Source organism: Trachypithecus francoisi, unplaced genomic scaffold (assembly GCF_009764315.1).
Source record: "Trachypithecus francoisi isolate TF-2019V2 unplaced genomic scaffold, Tfra_2.0 Lachesis_group12, whole genome shotgun sequence".
Classification (NCBI taxonomy): domain Eukaryota; kingdom Metazoa; phylum Chordata; class Mammalia; order Primates; family Cercopithecidae; genus Trachypithecus; species Trachypithecus francoisi.
Genome location: NW_022681457.1, coordinates 46620576 through 46642957, shown reverse-complemented (window position 1 = coordinate 46642957; position 22382 = coordinate 46620576). Strand labels below are relative to the sequence as shown.

Below are 22382 nucleotides of genomic sequence, written 5' to 3'. Positions count from 1 at the left end.
AATCCTGCCTCTGCCACTTGCTAGCTCTGTGACCTTGGGCAAATTGCCTAACCTCTCTGCCACAATTTCCTTATCTGTAAAAGGGAAAAAATAACGAAGTTGTGAGGATTGACTTAATTATATATGTAAAGCATTTAGAATAGCTCCTGGCACATGTGTTACTAAACCAGTATCCTGTGTCCTAGTTGTAGTGTACTTAGTTTTCCACCTCTTACTCCGTTAAATACCCACAACCTTAACAAGTAGATTATCATCACCCCGTTTTAACAGGTGAGGAGACCGTCTTGGAGAGAGAGTCTTAGAAATAAGTGTTTTTGTCAAGATATGACCCAGTCTGTTGACCCAGGCCTCTGAGGCTTGCATTGTTGGCACTGTACTTTGCAACTATAAATCCTCTATTGGCCACAAAACATCAGGAAGGCACATTATTAATATCAATTTTTGAGTTCGTACCATTCATGTATATTTAAATTTATGAGGAAGAGTGTTTTTCTATGGAAAATATGAAATTACACCACTTAGAAGAAATAATTTACATTTTAAATTCGTAAAGAGTAGATTTTCTGAGAGGTTGGACTTAATGTGTTTCTGTACTGATGTGCGCATCTGAACAATTTTAAGGTGCAGAGATACTTCTAATGGAATTCAAAGCTACAGTCTCCTTTATAACAAAATCATAGTTGAAAGTGATATTACAGTTTTAAATAATTGTAATATGTCTAGTTTTTAAGAGTCAATACTGATAACTAAATTCTTAAATTTTAGGACTGAATTTGTAAGATAGGACTAATGTTACAAGACTTAGTTTTATCTTCTTAACCCAACAGTCTGGTAACTCTAACATTGTGAGATTTTAGCAAAGACTTTAGTTAGCTCTATTTGTGAAAAATTCTGTGCAATACTTAGAAGCCCAGATGGTGTTAAGTTACCATGTCCCTGTGTAATGGAAAGCTATTATTTTCTGTTAACTGCAATTGTTTTGGAATTCTGAGTACGTAGGCCTTTAGCACCTTCTCAAGTTTGAATTTCAAGTGAGTTTGAAAAGAACACTTAAAGTAGTGTACTTTGTGAGGGAAATCTTGTAATCAGGATACCGTGTTTCTGCGGAGCTCTCTTTCGGTTTGTAGCTGCAGAGATTTGGGGGTGAAGAGGAAAAGACAAATGGGAATTGAGAGTAATTCTTTTTTTTTTGAGATGGAGTCTCGCTCTGTCGCCCGGGCTGGAGTGCAGTGGCCGGATCTCAGCTCACCGCAAGCTCCGCCTCCCGGGTTTACGCCATTCTCCTGCCTCAGCCTCCCGAGTAGCTGGGACTACAGGCGCCAGCCACCTCGCCCGGCTAGCTTTTTTTTGTATTTTTTAGTAGAGACGGGGTGAGAGTAATTCTTTTCTCTAAAGGATTGACTCTTCTTTTGCTACTTTTCCATTGCTCTGTTCCTTTATCCACTTGTGCCTGCCGGAATGAACATGTTAATTTGTTAGCAGTTTTTGAATACTCATTGATTATGCCATCCTTTAAGTTTAGTGGGAGGGAATACAGAAATGTAAAATGTGTGGTACTGGAAAGTGTGGCTGGGAAAGATGAAACAAACCAAGTATGTGGAGGGCTTAGAGATTGAGCTTGGTGGGCTGGAGTAGTTGGAGAAGGTTATGTGATGGGGGCGGTGGTTGTGCACTGTTTTGTAAAAACATTAGTTTTGAGATAGGTGCGAGAAAAAAGCACCGGTGGAGGCACAGAGGCTGAGTGAGTGTGCCATATGTGGGACTCAGTTCATATTGTGAACATTTCCCGAGCACCTGCTGTGTTTCAGGTACTGTTGGCTACAAAGACGCATACGTTCCCTGCCCTATAGAAGTTCATAAACTAGTGGGGAAGGCATCTAACCATAATAGTATGGAATGATTAATTGTAATACTGGTTGATATCATTGTTAAAAACCTGAGCAGCAGCATTTGTAGTGGATGGCATCATTTTTAGTTATGTTTCAGTCAATTATGGTGTAAGTTTTAGAAGGGACTCAGAAATTTCTCAATAAATTTATATATATTTAACATACATACTTAAAAACTTGTATGAGTTAACAATTGCTTCATAACAAATTACTCTGAAATTTAGCAGCTTAAACAGCCAGCTTACAATAGATGAGTCAGGAATCTGAGCACAGCTTAGCTGGGTGCTCTGGCTCAGGGTGTCTCACTAGGCTGTCAAGGTGTTGGACAGGGCTGCAGTCATCGCAAGGTTTGACTGAGGTAAAATCTAGTTCTAAACTCACCTGTATGGCTCTTGGCAGGCCTCAGGTCCTGTCGACCTCAGACATCAGTTCCTTGCCACACAGACCTCTCATAGAGTTGCTTACAACGTGATGGCTTATTTTCCCCAGGAAGAGGTATCTAAGGGGGCAAGGAATAAAAAACAACCTCAGATGGAAGCCACAGCCTTTTTATAACCTAATTTTGGAAGTGAAATCCCTTCACTTCTGCTATATTCTGTTTTTTTGGAAGCTAGTTAGTAAATCTAGCCCATACTCAAGGAACAGAATAACCCAAGAGCGTGTCCATCAGGAGGCAGAAATAACCGAGAGCCGTCTTAGAGACTGCTTACCCAAAGTTCTACAAGGTATTGTGTATTGAGAACCTCTTCATCTTTGGGTTAGAAGGAAAAAGATAGCTAGCCAAGGAACTTTTCTGATGGAAAAAACAGGTGTGATTAACCAGAACCACAAGATATTTTTGCTAAAGGTGTGTAAAGTTAGTTTCAATGTTGTGTTAATATTTACTCTACAATAGAGAAGTATAAACAAGAACAAAGCTATTGTTTTGTGGCCAAGCAGAGACCAATTTTACAGTTGTGCCTCAATTTAAGTAGTATATAAGTTCCAGTGAGAACTGTGTACTCTGAATGAACTCATTTAAAGTGGATTATAAGAACACAGTCTTCTAAAGAAACAGTGGAAATCATTTTGATTATATTCTATTTTCAGTTGGATGTGCATGCATGATAGAGATTTATGTGTACAAAGTTGAAAGGTTGAATAGTGATAGAATGAAAAGAGCACAGAGTTGACCGGGCGGGGCGGCTCACGCCTATGATGCCAGCACATTGGAAGGCCGAGGTGGGCAGATGAGTTGAAGTCAGTAGTTTGAGACCAGCCTGGCCAACATGGTGAAACCCCATCTCTACTAAAAATACAAAAATTAGCTAGGCACCCACCTGTAATCCCAGCTACTCAGAAGGCTGAGGCAGGAGAATCGCTTGACTCTGGGAGGCAGAGGTAGAAGTGAGCTGAGATTGCGCCTCTGTACTCCAGCGTGGGTGACAGAGCAAGACTCTGTTTCAATAAAAAAAGGAAAAGACCACAGAGTTTTGAAATCAGATTTGTTTCCTGGCTTCACAACCAATAAGAAATGCGACCTTGGGCCAACCTGGTGATCTCTCTGAGCCCTAGTTCCTATCTGTATAACAGAAAGCAAAAGAGAAAACATTTGGACATGAAGAATGATAGATTTAAGCTCTGCGTGATTTTACCCAGAAAAGACCAGAGTTCCCTTATTTCATACCTAAAGTATATGGCATTGGTACTTTGCAACCCATAGCGACATATAGGGAAGACAGAGTACTTAAAAAGTACTTACTACTTCAAAAGTAGTAAGGTAACACTTTTACCAAAATTATTGTAAGATTTTCTATTACAGTATAAAGACATTGATTGGAATCTATGTTGAGAAGTACTTTGAACAAGGAAGTTTATTAGATGGCTATATACATGTTTCCTACCACTAATGAACAAAACTACATCTCCTATTTATGGATTACTTTATACATTTTTCTTGCTTTGATGTATTTCAAGGTTGTTCCGTGACAATCTTAAATGAATGAAATGCCTTTTACAAGATACTTAAATTCTTTAATCTTCAAGTTTTGCTCATAAAATTCACTCATGAATTTGATCCATCTTGGAATTTGGGTAGCTGTATCTGAGACAGGTCTCAATTTAGAAGGTTTATTTTGCCAAGGTTAAGGACACGTCTGTGACACAGCCTCAGAAGGACCTGACGACATATGCAAGGTGGGTGGGCATAGCTTGGTTTTATACATTTTAGGGAGACATGAGACATCTGTCAGTATATGTAAGATGTAATTCATTGGTTCAGTCTGGAAAGGCGGGACAACTTGAAGTGGAAGGGAAAAGGGGGCGGGGGCTTCTAGGACACAGGTAGATGAGATGAAAGATTGCTTTCTTTTGGGTCTTTGATCGGCCTTTCACTGAATACACAATTTGCATGTGAGAGGGAAGTAGAGGAATAGCCACTTATGCCTTAGTCTGATTCATTGAATCTGCATTTTTATGTAAATAATAGGGCATAGGAATCTATCAGATGTGCATTTGTCTCAGGTAAGCAGAGGGAAAACTTTGAGTTCTGTCCTTTGTCCTGCACCTTGGAAAATAAGCTATCAATTTACACTGCAAGACTGAAATCCAACGGAACTGTTTTAGGGTGAAAATCCTGAGGCCCACAAGGAACTTTGGACAAATGTAGCTTTTTAATCTTTGTAGCTATTTTATTGAGGAATAAAATGGGAGGCAGGTTTGCCTGATTGCGTTCCCAGCTTGACTTTTCCCTTTGGCTTAGTGGTTTTGGGGTCCCAAGACGTATTTTCCTTTCATATACTCTAACAAATCATATTAATAGAGAGAATTTCAGGTTACAGGTTACTTGAACTAAAACATGAATCACTACTTACTTTTTTCTCCTAAAGTAACTATGGTAACAGTGCTGGAATAACTAAGTTTGTTCTTACTCCAATTCTGAGGAATAATCATGTCCACTAGATAATGGCTTACTAATATTTGATTAATCTATATTATGAATGTGCGTTCCTGCACTGACTTTGTAATGGAGTCCTTCTTGATTGCATTTGACACTTTCAAATTGAAATGGGCTTGTGATGGTATGATGTTTATGCAAAACAGATATGGTTCTGTTACCTTTTTTTTCTTTTGAAATTAACATTGACTTAGTTTAACATCTTCATAAAAAATGCTTTGCAACCTTCAGCAATGCAGTTTTGGCTGTATTTGAGCTGAAATACAATAATATGCTTAAATTTACTGCTTAGTTTTAGGGTGTGTATTGATAAAGAGTCGTAAGTCCCCTTTCTTGGAAAAACTGGTCGGGTAACTTTTCTTTTATCACAAGTCTCCTAGCATGTAATTGTTACATCATTGAACAGAAGAGGATTCATGGAAACTTTTAGATTGTGTGAAATCATATACTGTTAGTTAAGTTTTTTGTTCCATAGGACTTCAAAATGGGGTTTTGGTTTTCGTTGTAAACATTTTACAAAATTTGTATCAGTAGGGCAGGGAACAATTCACTGTCTAGCCTGTAGGCACAGGAGAGCTAAATTCACAGAGGAAGGGTAACTGACTTAATTTACAATTTTAAAGAATGAGTATATAATAGACACATTTTGGTATTCTTTCTGTATGAGGAGAAAAGACACTTAAAGCACTATTGTCTTACAGATACCTTAACAAGAACACAAAGAAATTGGAAAGATGCCTATTACTGTTTTCTTCTGACCTTGTTTCTTCCCCCAACCAGTTGATTATGAAATTAGCTCACTGTGTACTGTGTCTTTATAAAGATATCTGTCTCTAGATCATTTAATAATTTGTGTTCAACCTTTATTAGGAGCAGTGGTGCATTTTGTTACAGGTTTTAGAAGCCTGTCATTTATATCAAATAGCCCTGTGTCTAGATGATGATGATGATGAAGATGAAGATGAAGATGATGAATATTAGCTTATGTGTGTCTTCTGTGCCAAGCAGTGTGCTAAATGACTTTTCTCTTGGGAAACTTAGGAGGTATTCTTCATTGTTACGGTAATTTACCTGTGAAGAAACTATGGCTCAGAGAGGTTAAGGAATTTACCCAAAGCTGAGTTATATTAGAGTAGAAGGGTTTATTGTCTCTTGGATTCTGTTTTACTTATAGTGATTATCTCAGAAAGCCAAAAGTAAAATCAGTGTCTTTCTTAGTTGGTACAGACTCAGTCTTTATCCTTCTCATCCTGTTGCTAACACCCATTTAAGGACAGTAGGAAGAACAAAATAGTTCAAGGTGCCCTTCCTTACCAAGCACATGAGTAGAAAAGTGGCAAAAGACCATTGCCAGACTGAATTACTTCCTGTATATATGTGTGTGTGTAACATCATAACATGTAATAGACACATAACATCATCTGTCTCAGTATATATTGTATGCTGCTCTACAATTTAGAAATCATCCTTGATTTCTTTTTTGCCCACATTTCAATCCATCTTTGAGTCCTGAAGGTTCTGTCTCCAGAACACATCCCTAATTCATCTGCCTGTTTCTGCTTCCACTGTTAGAACTGTAGTTTAACACTGGTTGTCTTGCCTGAACTATTGTAGTAGCCTCCTGATTTCTTCCAGTTTTTACAATTGCCTACCTATAGTCTACTCACAGAGTAGCCACAGTAATCTTTCTTAAAGCATAAAAGAGAACATGTTACTTTCCTACCTACGAGAAACACATCAATAGATTTTCATTGCAGTTTAGAGGAAATCCGACGTCCTACACTGGAGCCTTGCTTACTGTGCTTCAAATATACTGGCCTTCTCTCTGGTTTTCATCTATAACACGTTAATATCCATCTTAAGTCTTTGCATCTGCTGTTTCCTTTACCTGGACTGCTCTGGTCATTGATTTTCTTGTGGCTGACTCTGTATCATTTAGGTTTCACTTCAGATGTCACCGTTTCAGTGGAGGTTCTCTCACTGATCCAGATGCTCCCTACCTTAATACTCTCTTGTATTACCATGTTTTATTTTCTTTTAGTTATCACTCTTGTTAAGTTGTTGCTCACTTGTTTGGTATTTATTTCTACCTCCATCAGAATATGAACTTCACTTCTTGAGAGCATATGGCCTCCCCTGTACCTAGAAAAATGTAGTAGCACATAGTAGGAGCTCAATTAGTATTTATTGGAAGAATGTAAATTTCTTTTTTCTTTTTGAGATGGAGTCTCACTCTGTCACCCAGGCTGGAGTGCAGTGGCACGATCTCAGCTCAGTGCAACCTCTGCCTCCCAGGTTCAAGGGGTTCCTCTGCCTCAGCCTCTTGAGTAGCTGGGATTACAGATGCCTGCCACTACACCGGCTAATTTTTGTATTTTTAGTAGAGACGGGGGTTTCACCACGTGGACCAGACTGGTCTCAAACTCCTAACGTCAAGTGATCCACTCGCCTCAGCCGCCCAAAGTGCTGTGATTACAGGCGTGAGCCACTACAGCCAGCCTAAATTTTCATTTAACACTATATTTTGAATGTTTTACCACAGTCTTAAATATTCAGAACAATGGTTGTGAACTCGATCCACAGTCCAGATTTGGCCTAAAGACACATTTTACTTGGCTTATTACATAGTGCTGTTGTTTGAGCTATAACTTACAGTCAAGTGCACAGATCTTAAAAAGTATACAACTCGATGAACTGAACTTGTGTATACCGGTGTAACCACATCTCAGATCAAGATGTAGAAAGTCTTGGCACCCCAGAAGCCTCACTCATTTCCCTCTCTAGGCACTCCCCTTTCCCACAGGATAACTTAATACATAGAGTTTTTTAAAAAATTAGCTACTAACATTTTAAAATTGGGAGACTTCACATAAAAATCCAGAGTTCCAGTATCTCATAAAAACATCTAAGATCAACACAACTGCTCTCCCCTTGACCACAATTTATTATAGCCAAGAAGCAGCTGTCCACAGTATTGACATGTGTTCCCCGGGTAGCATACAGTCTTCACCCTTCCTCCTCTTCCCTCTGACCTTGAAATCAATTGCCAGTTGCCACTTACAGTTTCGTTTGAATTGCTTTTCTTATGATGGAGAAATATTTATCTCTTCCATTGTCTCTATAAAACAGTGAAAACATAAATGGAAACAGAAAGGGTGTCTTATACTTAGTCCATACCATTTGTAGTTTTGGCTGTTTGTTTGTTAGCCATCTAATTCTACACAACAGTTACATTTAAATGCTGTATAAATATATTGTTTTTTTTTTTAGCCATTCTATGGAAACATAAGCACGTGATTTTTGTTTTTTTGATATTGTGAATAACAAATTTTAGATTAATCTTTGTACACATCATTTTATTAGGATAATTTAGAAGTAGATTTTCTGGATCAAAATATATTTTCATTTTTAAGACTTGATACATATTGTCAGCTTTCTTGGTAGTAGTATAAATTGTTATAATCTGGAGAGAGTATATGGAAGTGTTCATTTCTCTACATCTTTGCCAACACTGGGAATTGTAATTTACAAGTTTTGCCAATATAGTTGGTAAAAACAAAAAAAAATGGAAATGCTGGCCAAGAAGTTTTTCATCTTCTCATCTACATAAGTAATTGTATTTTATTTTAAAGGATATAATATGGAAATATTACTTAGTACAATACTATACCTTAGATGTATGTTGAGTCAAATCATGTACCATGTATCTTGTATATAAAGTAATATGAATACCTCAGTAGAACTTGGGAAGCCTTTAACCTTGATCCTTACATATTATTTATATTTCTGTGTATATACACACACCATGTTCTGTCTGTGTGCATGGGGATAAATATTGCAAAATCCTTTGTTTTGAAGCACATACAACTAATTATTAAGCATTGGGTTTATATTGGCTTTCATATTTTAAATTAGATGCTATTATTCTATAATCTGCTTTTTAAGGAGATGCCTACATAGAAGAGTGACAGCAGCTGGACTAAATGTTTAACTGCTGAACTGGTTCCTCAGGTATCCTGGCTCTAGAGATTGCTATGGGAGATTGGATGACTGTTACAGATCGAGGTCTCTCTTCAGGTAACTAAGTCTAAATAATTGTAAACTAAAGCAGAAACTGTAAAGGTGAATTTTTCAATGAAAATATAAAATAATTAGAAGATGTGACTAAAGAGAGACAAGTGGTTATAAAATACTTATTTTCATGCCTGCTGAGGACCCCACTTTATTTGTATCTTTTTGGAAAAAAAAGTATATAGTTTTCATAAAAAAGAGACTTTGCCCTAATTTGAAAATACCTTAAAATCTATATGTATATAGTATAATTATATCTATGTTTATGTGTATATATATAATTCAAGTCTTTAGTAATGGAGGTTATGTTAGCTTTACATACATTTTTCTAAATTATTTATATAAGTGCCTTTTATTCTTGCAGAAAGCAAAACTATCTCTCAATATACCTCAGAAATAAAGATGTCTCCATCAAGTTTATACTCACAGCAAGTGCTATGTTCTTCAATACCTTTATCAAAAAATGTGCACAGTTTTTTCAGTGCCTTCTGCACAGAGGATAATATTGAACAGAGTGTTTCATATCTTGATCAGGTAACATGTTTTTATAAAAAACAATAGCGTAAATCATGTTATATAATAGAATGTATCAAAGTTATGAGAGAAACATTTGTCAAACACAAGTTTTTTGTTTATATAGTGAGTGCCCCTGAGACTTAGATTTTCAGACAACCTTGGTGATTATCTCATCTAGAGATAGCAAGTCTAACTTTTTTATCTGGAGCAGGCTGGCCTCCTCATTGTCCCAGGGGCTCCTCCACTGAGAGTCTAGCCATCACTTTATGGATGCAGAAACCCAAGTGCCTTGCTGCATGTCACAGATTTATAGCAGAGGCTAAAAGAGCCCCATCCTTTTAACTCTTTGTCCTTTGGGATATTGACCATTTTCTTAACTATTTCAAGATAGTTTTCTATTTTTCTCAGAAAAGATTTCTGTCTTTTGATTTTTTTTTTTTTTACTAAGTTGTCCAGTAACCAACCTTTTAAAATAATTCACATATATTTTTAATTTTTAATTGACAAAACTTATATAATTTGTCATGTACAGCATGATGCTTCAGAATACGCATTGTGAAATGGCACAGTGCACATACCTCAAATACTTATATCATTTTTTGTGGTAGAATTTACTCTGTCAGCAATTTTTGGAATATAGTACGTAGTTATTAGCTGAGGTCACCATGACATACAATAGATCTATTGAACTTATTCTTCCTATCTAACTGAAAGTTTATATCCTCTGACCTGTATCTCCTCAACTGTAACCAACTTTAAGAAAACATTTTCTCCTACCAGGAATTGACTACTTTTGGTTTTCCTTCATTATATGAAGAATCCAAAGGTAAAGAGACAAAGAGAGAGTTAAATATAGTAGCTGTTTTAAATTGTATGAATGAGCTGCTTGTGCTTCAGCGGAAGAACCTTCTAGCTCAGGAAAATGTGGAGACACAGAATTTGAAGCTGGGAAGTGATATGGACCATCTACAGAGCTGCTACTCAAAACTTAAGGTAGAAATTGTTATCTGTATTTTGATGCCATAATTATATAATTGAATACTATAAATTTTTACTGACTTTATTAAATATTTCAGGGTTTTCTTAAGCTTTAGGGTTTTCTTTTTAAACAGGTAAATAAAAGTGAACTTATAATTTGCACACGTCTGCTTCCTAATACCTACAGTATATTGATGGCATTAATTTTTTGAGCTGTTTAATGACTTGCTGAATCTGTAAAAAGTTAGGAAATATTCTATGCTCTGGGAAAATAAAATAACGATTCTGTCATCCAATCTTGGTTAAGAAAGTATATGCTTCATTTAAAAGTCTTATTGTAAGAGGCTGCACAAGTTAATTCCAAGAAAAATATTATTGAGGCATCTATGATGCCACATGAGCTAAGGCTCAATAGTTAAAGCAGACTAGATAACTTCTCTTAGAAGCCTTGGGTCTCTGGAAAAGACTATAGAAAAATGCTTAGTAAACTTTCTTTTCTCTTAAAAAAAAAAAAGGAAGTATTTTTCACAGGACCATTGAACCTACTAACTTTAAAATGTAGAATATTTGATACTGGTTTCTGTTTTGAGTTCTTTCTTTTTCTTCCTTTTATGTTTTCATTTGTATTTTAAAAATGTTTATCCAGGGAGAAGGGAACAAGGTGTTCAAAATCATGGTGTGGTTGGGACTTATAGTTGTATGTTATTAAGGATGTAATATAAAGTCAAATTTTTTCCTAAATATACTATTCTATATTGGGTTTTGTGATTTGTGAAAATCAAAGCCTTTGCGTTTGTATACTGTCAGATGATCAGCTTCCTTTTAGTTTTTCATCTGTTGGTCCATGCCCCTTTACTTTTCCTTATTTTTCTTTGTGTGCATCCTCCCCCACCGCACGCCGTCTAAGAAAACAATCAAAAAACCCACTCAGAATCTTGAATCTTCGAGCTCTGTGAGGGAATAATAGGACCTCTCTATAGAATATTTAAAAATCCCCTAGCAGGAAATGTGCTGTGATGATGTGGCATAGAGTTGGCCTACATGGGAACACTAGAAACACTTGGGGATTGGTTTAGAGACATCTTCGCTCTTTACGAGCACCTGTGCCTACCAGTCTGTCATTGATAATGCTGTCTTATGTTGTCTTCTTGGTTCATACACAATGATGAAAGTGTGTTTTCTCATAATAATGTTTTTAGGCTTTCGTGCATCCTATATTCCTAAGGGGTAGAGATGATCCAGCTATGTCTCTTGGGGAAACTGTGGTAGATTGGAAAGGGTAGTTGGTGCCCCCCAGGCTTGTGAAAAGGTTATGAGTTATAGATGCTACTTTAATCCAGATCAGAGAGAACTATGGAAGGTCTTATTAAGGATTGGGCTGATCCAGAGGTTGTAACCCTTGGCCATGTGTCTTATAAGTAGCTAGTAAATCATTATGATATGTTGGTGATCTGAGGCTACTGAGCCTTTCCTTCAAGGAGTGGTCCCATTTATTAGGACTACCCAGAGCAGAGACTGTTTCTTCAGGAAGTCTTCTAATATGGGATTTGACGTAGGCCAGAATCTTGTTATTTTGAGTCAACTGTGGACAGAAATGTGTATTCAATGGGGAAAGTTGCTAATCTATCTGGAAAAGTTTCTAGATCTAGCATATGATTAATTCAACTTGTTGAACAAAAATGTATTGCGTATGTGCTAGGCACTGAGTTTCAAAGTTGAGTGAAACCCCAGTCTTAGTTCATGAGGAGACTGCAGTCCAGGGAAAGGAGACATATTGAAACATAACTGTTTGCTTCATTAATTGTTCTTGGGGTAGGAAGCAAGGGAAGTCTTCACGGAGAGGTAACACCTGATCTGAGATTGGAAGAATGAGTAGAAATTTGCTAGTGCTTGAAAATGTCATTCTAGGCAGAGTATATGACTTGTATAAATGTGTAGCAGCGTAAGAGATCACTGCACTTTAGAGGAACCACAAATATCTCTGTTGGGGCTGCGATGAGTATGTGATGGGTATGAAGAGTGGTATGAGGTAAGACTGGAGCCTTGTCTCCAGATGATATAAAAGGAATTGTACGAAAACAGTGAAGCACTGAGGAGTTGTAAACAGGAGGAAGACAATGTGTAAATATTCTGGCAGTGGGGTGGAGAAATTATAGGGGAATTGCAGACTTGAATTTGGGATGGAGTTAGGGGGCTCAGAAAGCCCTGGTGATAAGAATGCCTGTTAGCGACCCTTTGCTGAGGTTTTGGACTTGAACTAAGGTAGTGCTAATGGGGATAGTAAGTAAGATTGAGATCTCATGAACACTTAGGAAGTAGAATGGGTAGGATTTTATGAAAAATTGAATTTGGAGAATAGGAGTCATGAATTCAAGACCCCATTCAGGTCTCTGCCTTGAGTTACTGAGGATGGTGATGTGGTTCACTAAGAAAGGAAGGAGGGGTGCATGCGGATGTTCAGGGGTGACGCTGAGTTCAGGTCAAGTGTTGATCATCACGCGGAGCGAATTTCTGATTTGATGTATATGCTACGTATCACCTGGCCTAGTGCCTGTAAGTTATGTCATGCCAACTGATCTGTCCTAGCAGTAATAGTAAGTTTTACACATTGAAAAAAAGGGTGCCAAAAATTGACAACCTTAGTTATCCAGGTTATACTCCTACATTTTCTGTATCTTCTTGAGATCTGTTCTTACAGAAATTGTGCAAGTTATTATTTATGGTCGGTTATGACATAACTTGATTAGCTTTTGAATTTTATAAAAATATTAGTACAATTTAAAAAATATTCCGTATGGGTGGCCTCATGCAGAACTTGGCACAGTTCCTCAGGAAATGCAGTAAGTTGAAAAGGAGCATCTTGTCTCATACTAATTCTGGATTTGCTGCCATTCCTCTCTGGAAAGTACCTTCAGAGACTTTACCACCTGCAGGGAGAAGTGGTGTCACACAGAAGTCGCATTTCTGTGACTCGACATGTTGCCACTTTGCTTGGTCGCCCATCTTTTTCTTCTTAGCTCCAAATCACTTTTGCTTCTTTTTCAAAGCCAAGTACACTCTTGAAGGATGATGGCATTGCTGTATTTGAGGAGATCTTCAAAAACGTGGTATAGAAGTGTTAAAAAGTATTAAAAATAAACTTTAAAAATATTCAGGGGCAGCATCATGGAGTGATGCTCTTTCCAGGGATCCATTTTGAAGCACTTTTTTATATATGTACAAAATTTGATATGTAAATTAAAATTTGATGTGTAAATTTAAATGTTATAATTTTATAGTGTACTTTGTAGTAATTCCTTTAAATAAACATTTCACGTGCCACTAACATTTGATTTTGACTAATAAACAGTAGGATGTATAACTTCTTGTTACTGATCTTTTAAGGATTCAATTATTCTAAATCCTTTATTAATTTTAATCAGAATTACATGTAAATGTTTTAGGAACAACTGGAAACTTCCAGGAGGGAAATGATTGGGCTTCAGGAAAGAGATAGACAGTTACAATGTAAGAACAGGAATTTGCATCAGCTACTAAAGAATGAGAAAGATGAGGTGAGTTGTCAGTTACTGCAGATGAAGTTTAAGTGAATTTTTGTTTTCTTTGTAATATGAGATGACCATAAGAGCCACTTTACTTGAAAAAAGAAAGAACCATTTATTCATCTTTCCCCGAATTGGTACGGTAGACCTTTGTGTATAGTATTTAACTGGAAGGTCAGGAGCCCTCTCCACCACAGCCCCCGCCACCACTGGATCCATTTGGCTTAGATATTAGTTCATAGCTGGTAACAGTCAGTGTCCTGGACTGCCCTTCCTGGACTCATGTTCACTGTCACTTTTTCTTAGGCACAAGAGTGCTTTAAATGCGGATCTTTTATTCTCTGCTGTACCTGTACGTGATAGCGGAGGTGCCCCTTCTTGCATGCACTGTCTTAAATACTGACATTGTTCATCTAGTCAAGCAGTTTCTTCATTAAATGGGCACAGAAGCAGTTCACATTAAAAATCTAATTTCTGACACAAAAGATACAATTCTAATTTCTGCTTTAGTGGTTATTTAGCAGAATTCTAATTTCTACTTTAGTGGTTACTTGGACCTATAGCACTAATGCATTTCAAAATACTGTTTTTTCATTTTTGTAGGAAGAAACCATTATGTTTTTATTGCTCTAAAGTATAACCTCTATTTAATAACTATAAAAATATAATAGTTTCAGTGTTGTTTGAACTATAATTAAAGACTTCTGAGGAGTGTATTTCTTTAAAGAGCCCTGGAGTGGTTTAGATAGATTTGTTTTACCATATTTATTTATTTAGTAGTATATTTAGTAAGTAGGTAATTAGTATTTAAACTGTAAGGTTGCTTATACATGTTTCCTTGAGTTCACAGACAATTCTGACTAGATCTGTTGATTACATTTAAATGGTTTGAATACAGTTCATCTTTGGTAGGGATTAAGTTAATCATGTTAATCCCTAGCAGGGATTGGGAATGGCTTTATAAAAGAATAGGACATACTCTATCAGGAGCTGCCTGAGAAACTGTAATTGATCTGAACTTTGAACAGCAGTGTCTGGCACGTAATACACACTCAGCAAATATTTGGACTGGATTATTCTGCTGTTTGGAGTTACTCTTATTTGAGAATTGTTTTTAATTAGAAAAATGAGCCTGCTTACCTGCTGCCATGTGCCACAGGCTTAATTCACTTTGTCACAGATTAACAAAAAGTATAAGTGATTTTTAAGTCAGTAATATAAGGAGTTCACTTAAAATGATCAGATGAGTTCAGTTTATCTCAGATAAAGCTTTAATCATTTTAATACTTCCATAAGAATATCTGGTTTTTAAATGTTCAGAGTCTATATGTAAGGTAAAAGGTACAGGAGATAATTCAGAAAATTAGCACTTCTAGAAATTTCAGAATTAAGCTTTATATGATTCATATAATATTTTAAAAAGTGGTTTCTACTGGTTACAAATAAGGAAGAATCATCCTAGGATTTTAAAACCTATATGGGGAGATGAATTTTAGGATTTTTCTCTTTTGAATTTGTGAATTGTAACTGGGCTTATAATAGCAAATGCCTTTTTCAGGTACAAAAATTACAAAATATCATTGCAAGTCGAGCTACTCAGTATAATCATGACATGAAGAGAAAAGAGCGTGAATATAATAAACTGAAGGAACGTCTACATCAACTTGTTATGAACAAGAAAGATAAGAAAATAGGTAAACAGCTGGCAAAGATCAGCTAAGGGAATAAATTAGCTAATACTATGCTTAGAGATAATTGTAAAAGGATTGAACACAGTAACTCGTGAAATGTTATTTTCATGCTTTATACAATTGCTTTTCGGTGGTGGTGGTTTATATAAAAAATTTAGACAGCTGGTTAGTGGAAAATAAGTCATTTTGCCTTGCTTTATTTAATTGCATGTGTTTTTTAACATGACCAGTGTAGAATTAATCCATAGAGAAAAGCTAAGCCAGAGGACATTCTAATTTTCCATATCAAATAATTGATAATATTAAAAATCAGGGTCAGTTTCTGAGTGTCAAAATAGAGTAAACCTCATAAAATTTATCATCGGACCAAATCGTTCATGTCAGTTTGAGTTCCTTTAAATAAGTTTAGCTGTGCATTTTTGGAGAAACTAGTCAAAAGGATGGACTTTGAAAGTTAGGCGTGTGTGTGTCTAAGGTATACTTTTTTGCTAATAGTAGGCTTTTTCAAAAGTTTAAACCAGTTCGTCCAAATATGTGGATAATTTCAAGTAGATAGTGTAAATTAAAAAGCAAAGAAATAGGCCAGGCGCGGTGGCTCAAGCCTATAATCCCAGCACTTTGGGAGGCCGAGACGGGCGGATCACGAGGTCAGGAGATCGAGACCATCCTGGCTAACACGGCGAAACCCCGTCTCTACTAAAAATACAAAAAACTAGCCGGGCAAGGTGGCGGGCGCCTGTAGTCCCAGCTATTCGGGAGGCTGAGGCAGGAGAATGGCGTAAACCCGGCAGGCGGAGCTTGCAGTGAGCTGAGATCCGGCCACTGCACTCCAGCCTGGGCGACAGAGCAAGACTCCGTCTCAAAAAAAAAAAAAGCAAAGAAATATGAAAGTAGTTCTTTACAATACAGTTTTACTGGCCTGGTATAAATACGAGACACAAGAAGTGTGTGTTATTTATTTATTGAAGAGTGGTTTCCAAGTGACTATAGGTAGTCCTCTAACATACATTATACCATGATACCCCTAAACTGTCTTACCTTAGTTTTGAAAAACGGGCGATGAGCATACGTTTCAGGCTGTCATGTGGTACACTCTGCCTGCTGTCAGCAAGCAGTTTAGTGTTGACTATATCACTGTCATTCTACAGCAGAGCTGTTGGAGGTAGCCGAATACTTTATTTTTTAAATTATTGAAAAATAGAAATGAAGATTCAGTAATACACAGTTAAGATTGGAAAGCTTTAGGTATCCTGAGTTAATCTTACTCATTAGGAGAATCATTGGTTTTTAAGGTTAGTTAGCCTCATGTTCATTCATGAAGGAAAAAAAATTAAAAAGCAGGATGAAATGCTGAAAGTATATTTTTAAATTTATTTTATTTTATTATTACTATTTTTTGAGACGGAGTCTCACCCTGTCGCCCAGGCTAGAGTGCAGTGGCGCGATCTCAGCTCACTGCAAGCTCTGTACCCCGGGTTTGCGCCATTCTCCTGCCTCAGCCTCCAGAGTAGCTGGGACTATAGGTGCCCGCCACCGCGCCTGGCTAATTTTTTCTATTTTTAGTAGAGACGGGTTTCACCTTGGTCTCGATCTCCTGACCTCGTGATCCACCCGCCTTGGCCTCCCAAAGTGCTGGGATTACAGGCGTGAGCCACGCGCCCAGCCGAAATGCTGAAAGTATAAAATGTAATACAGAGAAGTTTATTAAGGATTTAGTTCTGGAAACAGAGCTCTTCCATTATAGGGGCCTGTTTCCGTGTCCAATCAGAAGTGACAGTTTCATAATGATTTTATTAACTCTAAGATTACAATAATTTACTCTTATTTCCTTCTTATGCCAAATGTTTCCATGTCCACCTGCGGCAGAAGGTATTATACACTAGCAGGGGCTTTGACTCCTTTGATGAAGATGAAGATGTTAATGTTAACGGGGCATGGCAAACTTTTTCTGTATAGATGCATATAGTAAACATTCTCAGTTTTATGGGATCTACAACTTATTTGTTGCACCTACTTATCTCCGCCATTGTAACAGGAAAAGTAGCCGTAGGCAGTATGTAAACAAGTAGATGTGGCTGTGTTCCCATAAAGCTTTATTTACAAAATCAGGCAGCCAGCCTGTGGGCCATTATCAGCCAACCCTGATAATGAAATTAATAATGATAAAGTAACATTTATTATGTACTTACCATGCGCCAGATACTGTGTTCACTCTACAGTGTTGGGTGCTTTAACAGTTATTTCTTTGTCTTCACAACTCTTTGGTAGATACTTTTGTTATTCCCAGTGTCCAAGAAGAAACAGGCTTAGCAGTTAAATAATGTGCCGAGATCTCATTGCTTCCAAGTGGTGGAACTAGAAACTCGAAAATTAGGCTGTTTAAGCCCAAATCCTAACCTAAATACCAGATTCACTTTCACCACTTATGTGTATAGAGTGCATTAGAGTTTTAGACGCTTAAGCATGTATGGTAAGAATTAATTTTCTGTGTTCATGTTTGTAGCTATGGACATTTTGAATTATGTTGGGAGAGCTGATGGAAAAAGAGGCTCCTGGAGGACTGGTAAAACTGAAGCCAGGTAAAGTCCAGTTTAAATTGATAAATGTAATCAGACTTCCTTCTATCCTGCATTTTCATACTGACAGTTTCTTTCTCAGGAATGAAGATGAAATGTATAAAATTCTCTTGAATGATTATGAATATCGTCAGAAACAAATCCTAATGGAAAATGCTGAACTTAAGAAGGTTCTTCAACAGATGAAAAAGGAAATGATTTCCCTTCTTTCTCCCCAAAAGAAGAAACCTAGAGAAAGAGTAGATGATAGTACAGGAACTGTAAGTGGCTCTTTCCTCTCTAATACAGTCTTCAGATTGCTAATAAGAATAATTAAAACATATGATAGGCATTCCCAATGGGGACACTATTGATATTTTGAATAGGACACTCACTGCTATGCTACTTTCAGTTACCGTGACAACCAAAAAGACTGTTCCTGTATGTTTTCAGACGTTTCCTGAAAAATACTGCAGATGATTTTCCGGGAAATTAATACATGTCAAGCACTGTAAGAAGTGCTTTATAAGCATTGTCTCATTTTATAATATTCCTTGTAACATATGAGATTATTTCATATAATTTGATGATTTAGATACTATAAATATCCCCATTTTATAGATAAGGAAACTAAGGCATAATACTTACTAGCCCAGTATCACACGTGACAGTGCTAGGATTTGAATCCAAGTTTGCCTTGCTCCAAAGCTCACGATCATAACCACTGTGTCAAATATCCTTTCAGTTGTTTTAGTATTAAGTACTCTACTTTTCACAGAGTGAAACTTTCATTAACTTTGGGAACCAAATAATCAGTTCATAAATTTATTGAGTGTTCTTTATGTTCTAGTCTCTGGAAAGGAAAAATTTTGACTTTTTCCCTCAAGAAGCTCTTTTTGGGAGAGACAGATGTGGAGACGTGATTATTACATTATTAGGTCCTGTAATAAGGTGGTGCAGTGTGCAGAACAGTTATGGCAATCAAGGCATCACAGAGAAAGTGACATTTTCACTGCTTCTTAGAAAATAAGTATTTTTGAGGTTAAAAAAAAAACAAACATGGAGAAAGCATTCCAGAGAACGGGAGTAATACATGCAGAGGTCTGAAAAAAAAATCACATAATGGTGAAAAGTTCGTTTTACTTAATTGCTTTACATATAAGTTAAAATCTTAGGTTTCAGCAAGTTCACATTAGTAATTAAAATCTGAAAATAATGTTGATGGAAAATGCTAGTTAACAGCAAGGTACCAGAACTTACTTTTTAAACCAGTATTTGAGGATTATTTATTTTGTGGTATTATGCATCAGTCCAGCTGATAAACCCATCCCAGCACTTACCTTTTCTTTTTTATTCCTTAACGTTTTTTTAAAAAATATTACTTGAATATTTATTTATTTTTTTTTTTTTAAGAGACAGAGTCTTGCTCTGTCACCAGGCTGGAGTGCGGTGGCACAATCTTGGCTCACTGCAAGCTCTGCCTCCCGGGTTCAAGTGATTCCCCTGCATCAGCCTCCCGAGTAGTTGGAACTACCGGCACCCGCCACCACGCCTGGCTAATTTGTGTGTGCGTGTGTGTGTGTGTGTGTGTGTGTTAGTAGAGATGGGGTTTCACCATGTTGGCCAGGATGGTCTCAATCTCCTGACCTCATGATCCCCCCTCCTCGGCCTCCTAAAGTCCTAGGATTACAGGCGTGAGCCACCACGCCAGGCCTTTTTGAGACGGAGTTTTGCTCTTGTTGCCCAGGCTGGAGTGCAGTGGCGCCATCTGAGCTCACCACAATCTCCGCCTCCCGGGTTCAAGCGATTCTCTGCCGCAGCCTCCAGAGTAGCTGGGATTATAGGCATGCACCACCACACCCAGCCAATTTTGTATTTTTAGTGGAGATGGGATTTCTCCATGTTGGTCAGGTTGGTCTGGAATTCCCGAATATCTTTTACATTCTCCATTTTGAGGCCTGCTTGACCTCTTATATGTAGTTAACCTTTTATCTCAAACTCTGTCACTTCTAGTCAGTTGTTAACATTCACTAATACTTCTTAAAGGTTAGCATAGTGTCCGTTACTCCTGCAGCATCTTCAGTTTTTGGTCCAACCTTAACGTCTCATCACCCGATTTCAGTCAGCAAAAGTATGTGGTAAATCAGGGAGATCTTTTGCCAGTGATTAAACCTTTCTCACCCCCATTACTCAGCCAGTGGGTAGTATCCTGTATAATTCTTCATAATTCAAATGTTTAAGTGGACTAACAACGATCTCTTGAATACATTTTCTAGTTTTAAAAGATCCATTTTTCTAGCTCCCTTTTCTCTTTCATTTTTGTAGGGAAAGATTTTTGAAGCATTATAGCAAGAGAAATAAGATGTAATGTTGGAATGCCTAAGTAGCATCCAGGTTTCATTTATTATTTGACCTACTTGTAGCTAAAACGTATACCGAAAATTCAGGTAAAATGAGTTTGTTGTTTTATTCTTTGGTTTTTTAGAGGTAGGGTCTTGTTGCCCGGGCTGGTCTTGAACTCCTGGGCTTAAACAGTCCTCCCACCTTGGCCTTAACAAAATGTTGGGATTACAGGTGTGAGCCACTGTGCCCAGCCAAATTTTTTATTTTCACTTTGTGGTTACAGAGTTCTGTTCAATCTGAGAAATGTGCAATAATTACTCATTTTCCTTTTTTTGAGACGGAGTCTCGCTCTGTCGCCAGGCTGGAGTGCAGTGGTGCCATCTTGGCTCACTGCAACCTCTACCTCCTGGATTCAAGCGATTCTCCTGCCTCAGCCTCCTGAGTAGCCGGGACTACAGGCACGTAACACCACGCCCAGCTAATTTTTGTATTTTTAGTAGAGACAGGGTTTCACCATGTTGGCCAGGATGGTCTCGATCTCTTGATCTTGTGATCTGCCCGCCTCGGCCTCCCAAAGTGCTGGGATTACATACAGGCGTGAGCCACTGCGCCTGGCCAATAATTTTTTCTAACAGATTCGTAGTATTCTAATAGGCTTTAAAATGTTCAGAAGACAAGTTGTGCTTTCTTGGAAGAGTTACTGGCAAGTAGCTTTTGAGGAGTGGCAGGGGCTAGAATCACCATGAGCCGGATCCTGGGCCATTCCCTGTCTGCTCTGCCTCCGAAACCCTGACCTCTACTAGCCCGTTGCTGACCTCAACTACTGATAGAGTTCTTCAGACTCAGTTGCTCCCTCATCTGCTGATCTCTATGTGAGAGCCGTCGAATCAGCCCTTCTTTCTTTTCAGCTTTTATCTTCCTCTTTACCCCAGCAAGATTTTTATTGTTCAAATTAGTGAATCATATCTTTCTACTTCCTGAATATTAATGACAAATTAGAACTACTTTTTGTAGATGTGGGTTATTATGACATATATCCATTTTAGTATTGTTTCCCCATGTTCTTTATCCTGCTTTGATTCTGTATGATCATATATCAGTAAAGTTTGCTACTTCTTTATGAATTCATGTTTTGGCAGAATACAAAGAAAAATATCTCCAGTTGTATAAAAAAGTACATGAGGAAAATAGAATTAACAGTTGCTTCTATTAAATACTTCAGAGATTATTTCACAAATGCATTTATTTAAGCAGCCTAGGATTAGAAACAAGTTGATCTAATGTCAAATATCAGTTCTGCCTCTTAGTTGTAATGCTGCTTCTCTAAGCCTCGGTTTTCCTACATTGTAATGAGCTGAGGGTTAAATAACGTGTGAAAACATCCAACACATTAGACAGGTAGTGATATCTCCTCAGACAGCTTCATGACTCTTGTCATTAACTGTATTTGGATTCAAATGCAGGTTTAGAGAGAGCTGAATTTAGGAGTCTCTGTCATTTTTTTTTTTTTTTCAAGACATTTATGTTGAATACCGGGTCATATATGCATAAGACACAGCACAGAAATGATTCGGATGCGGCTCCCTCTGGAAATCAAACTGAAGACTACTTGCCTGAGCATCTAAAGCCATTGTAAGGTGGTAGCCTTTCCTCTTCATCTCTCTCCACTTGTAGGTTATTTCTGATGTTGAAGAAGACGCCGGAGAACTGAGCAGAGAGAGTATGTGGGATCTTTCCTGTGAAACTGTGAGAGAGCAGCTTACCAACAGCATCAGAAAACAGTGGAGAATTTTGAAAAGTCATGTAGAAAAACTTGATAACCAAGGTAACCACTGCTTCTCTGCATGTAAAGTGAGTTGTGA

At 37.5% G+C, this 22382-nt stretch overlaps 1 protein-coding gene across 11 annotated transcripts in view; it reads left to right on the top strand.

The window, feature by feature from the left end:
• The window catches only part of SSX2IP (SSX family member 2 interacting protein), a 48320-nt gene that overhangs the window by 10818 nt on the left and 15120 nt on the right, over positions 1 to 22382 (top strand). For all 11 annotated transcript variants that reach the window (XR_004440659.1, XR_004440658.1, XM_033225439.1 and 8 more), the window contains 8 exons: positions 8770 to 8901; positions 9260 to 9429; positions 10192 to 10404; positions 13833 to 13943; positions 15490 to 15625; positions 18126 to 18201; positions 18281 to 18458; positions 22195 to 22345. Coding sequence is in view for 9 of the 11 variants with exons in the window: in XM_033225439.1 (XP_033081330.1) it covers positions 8859 to 8901; positions 9260 to 9429; positions 10192 to 10404; positions 13833 to 13943; positions 15490 to 15625; positions 18126 to 18201; positions 18281 to 18458; positions 22195 to 22345 (1078 nt within the window). In the remaining 2 variants the exon portion in view is untranslated. The remainder of the gene's footprint in view (positions 1 to 8769; positions 8902 to 9259; positions 9430 to 10191; positions 10405 to 13832; positions 13944 to 15489; positions 15626 to 18125; positions 18202 to 18280; positions 18459 to 22194; positions 22346 to 22382) is intronic.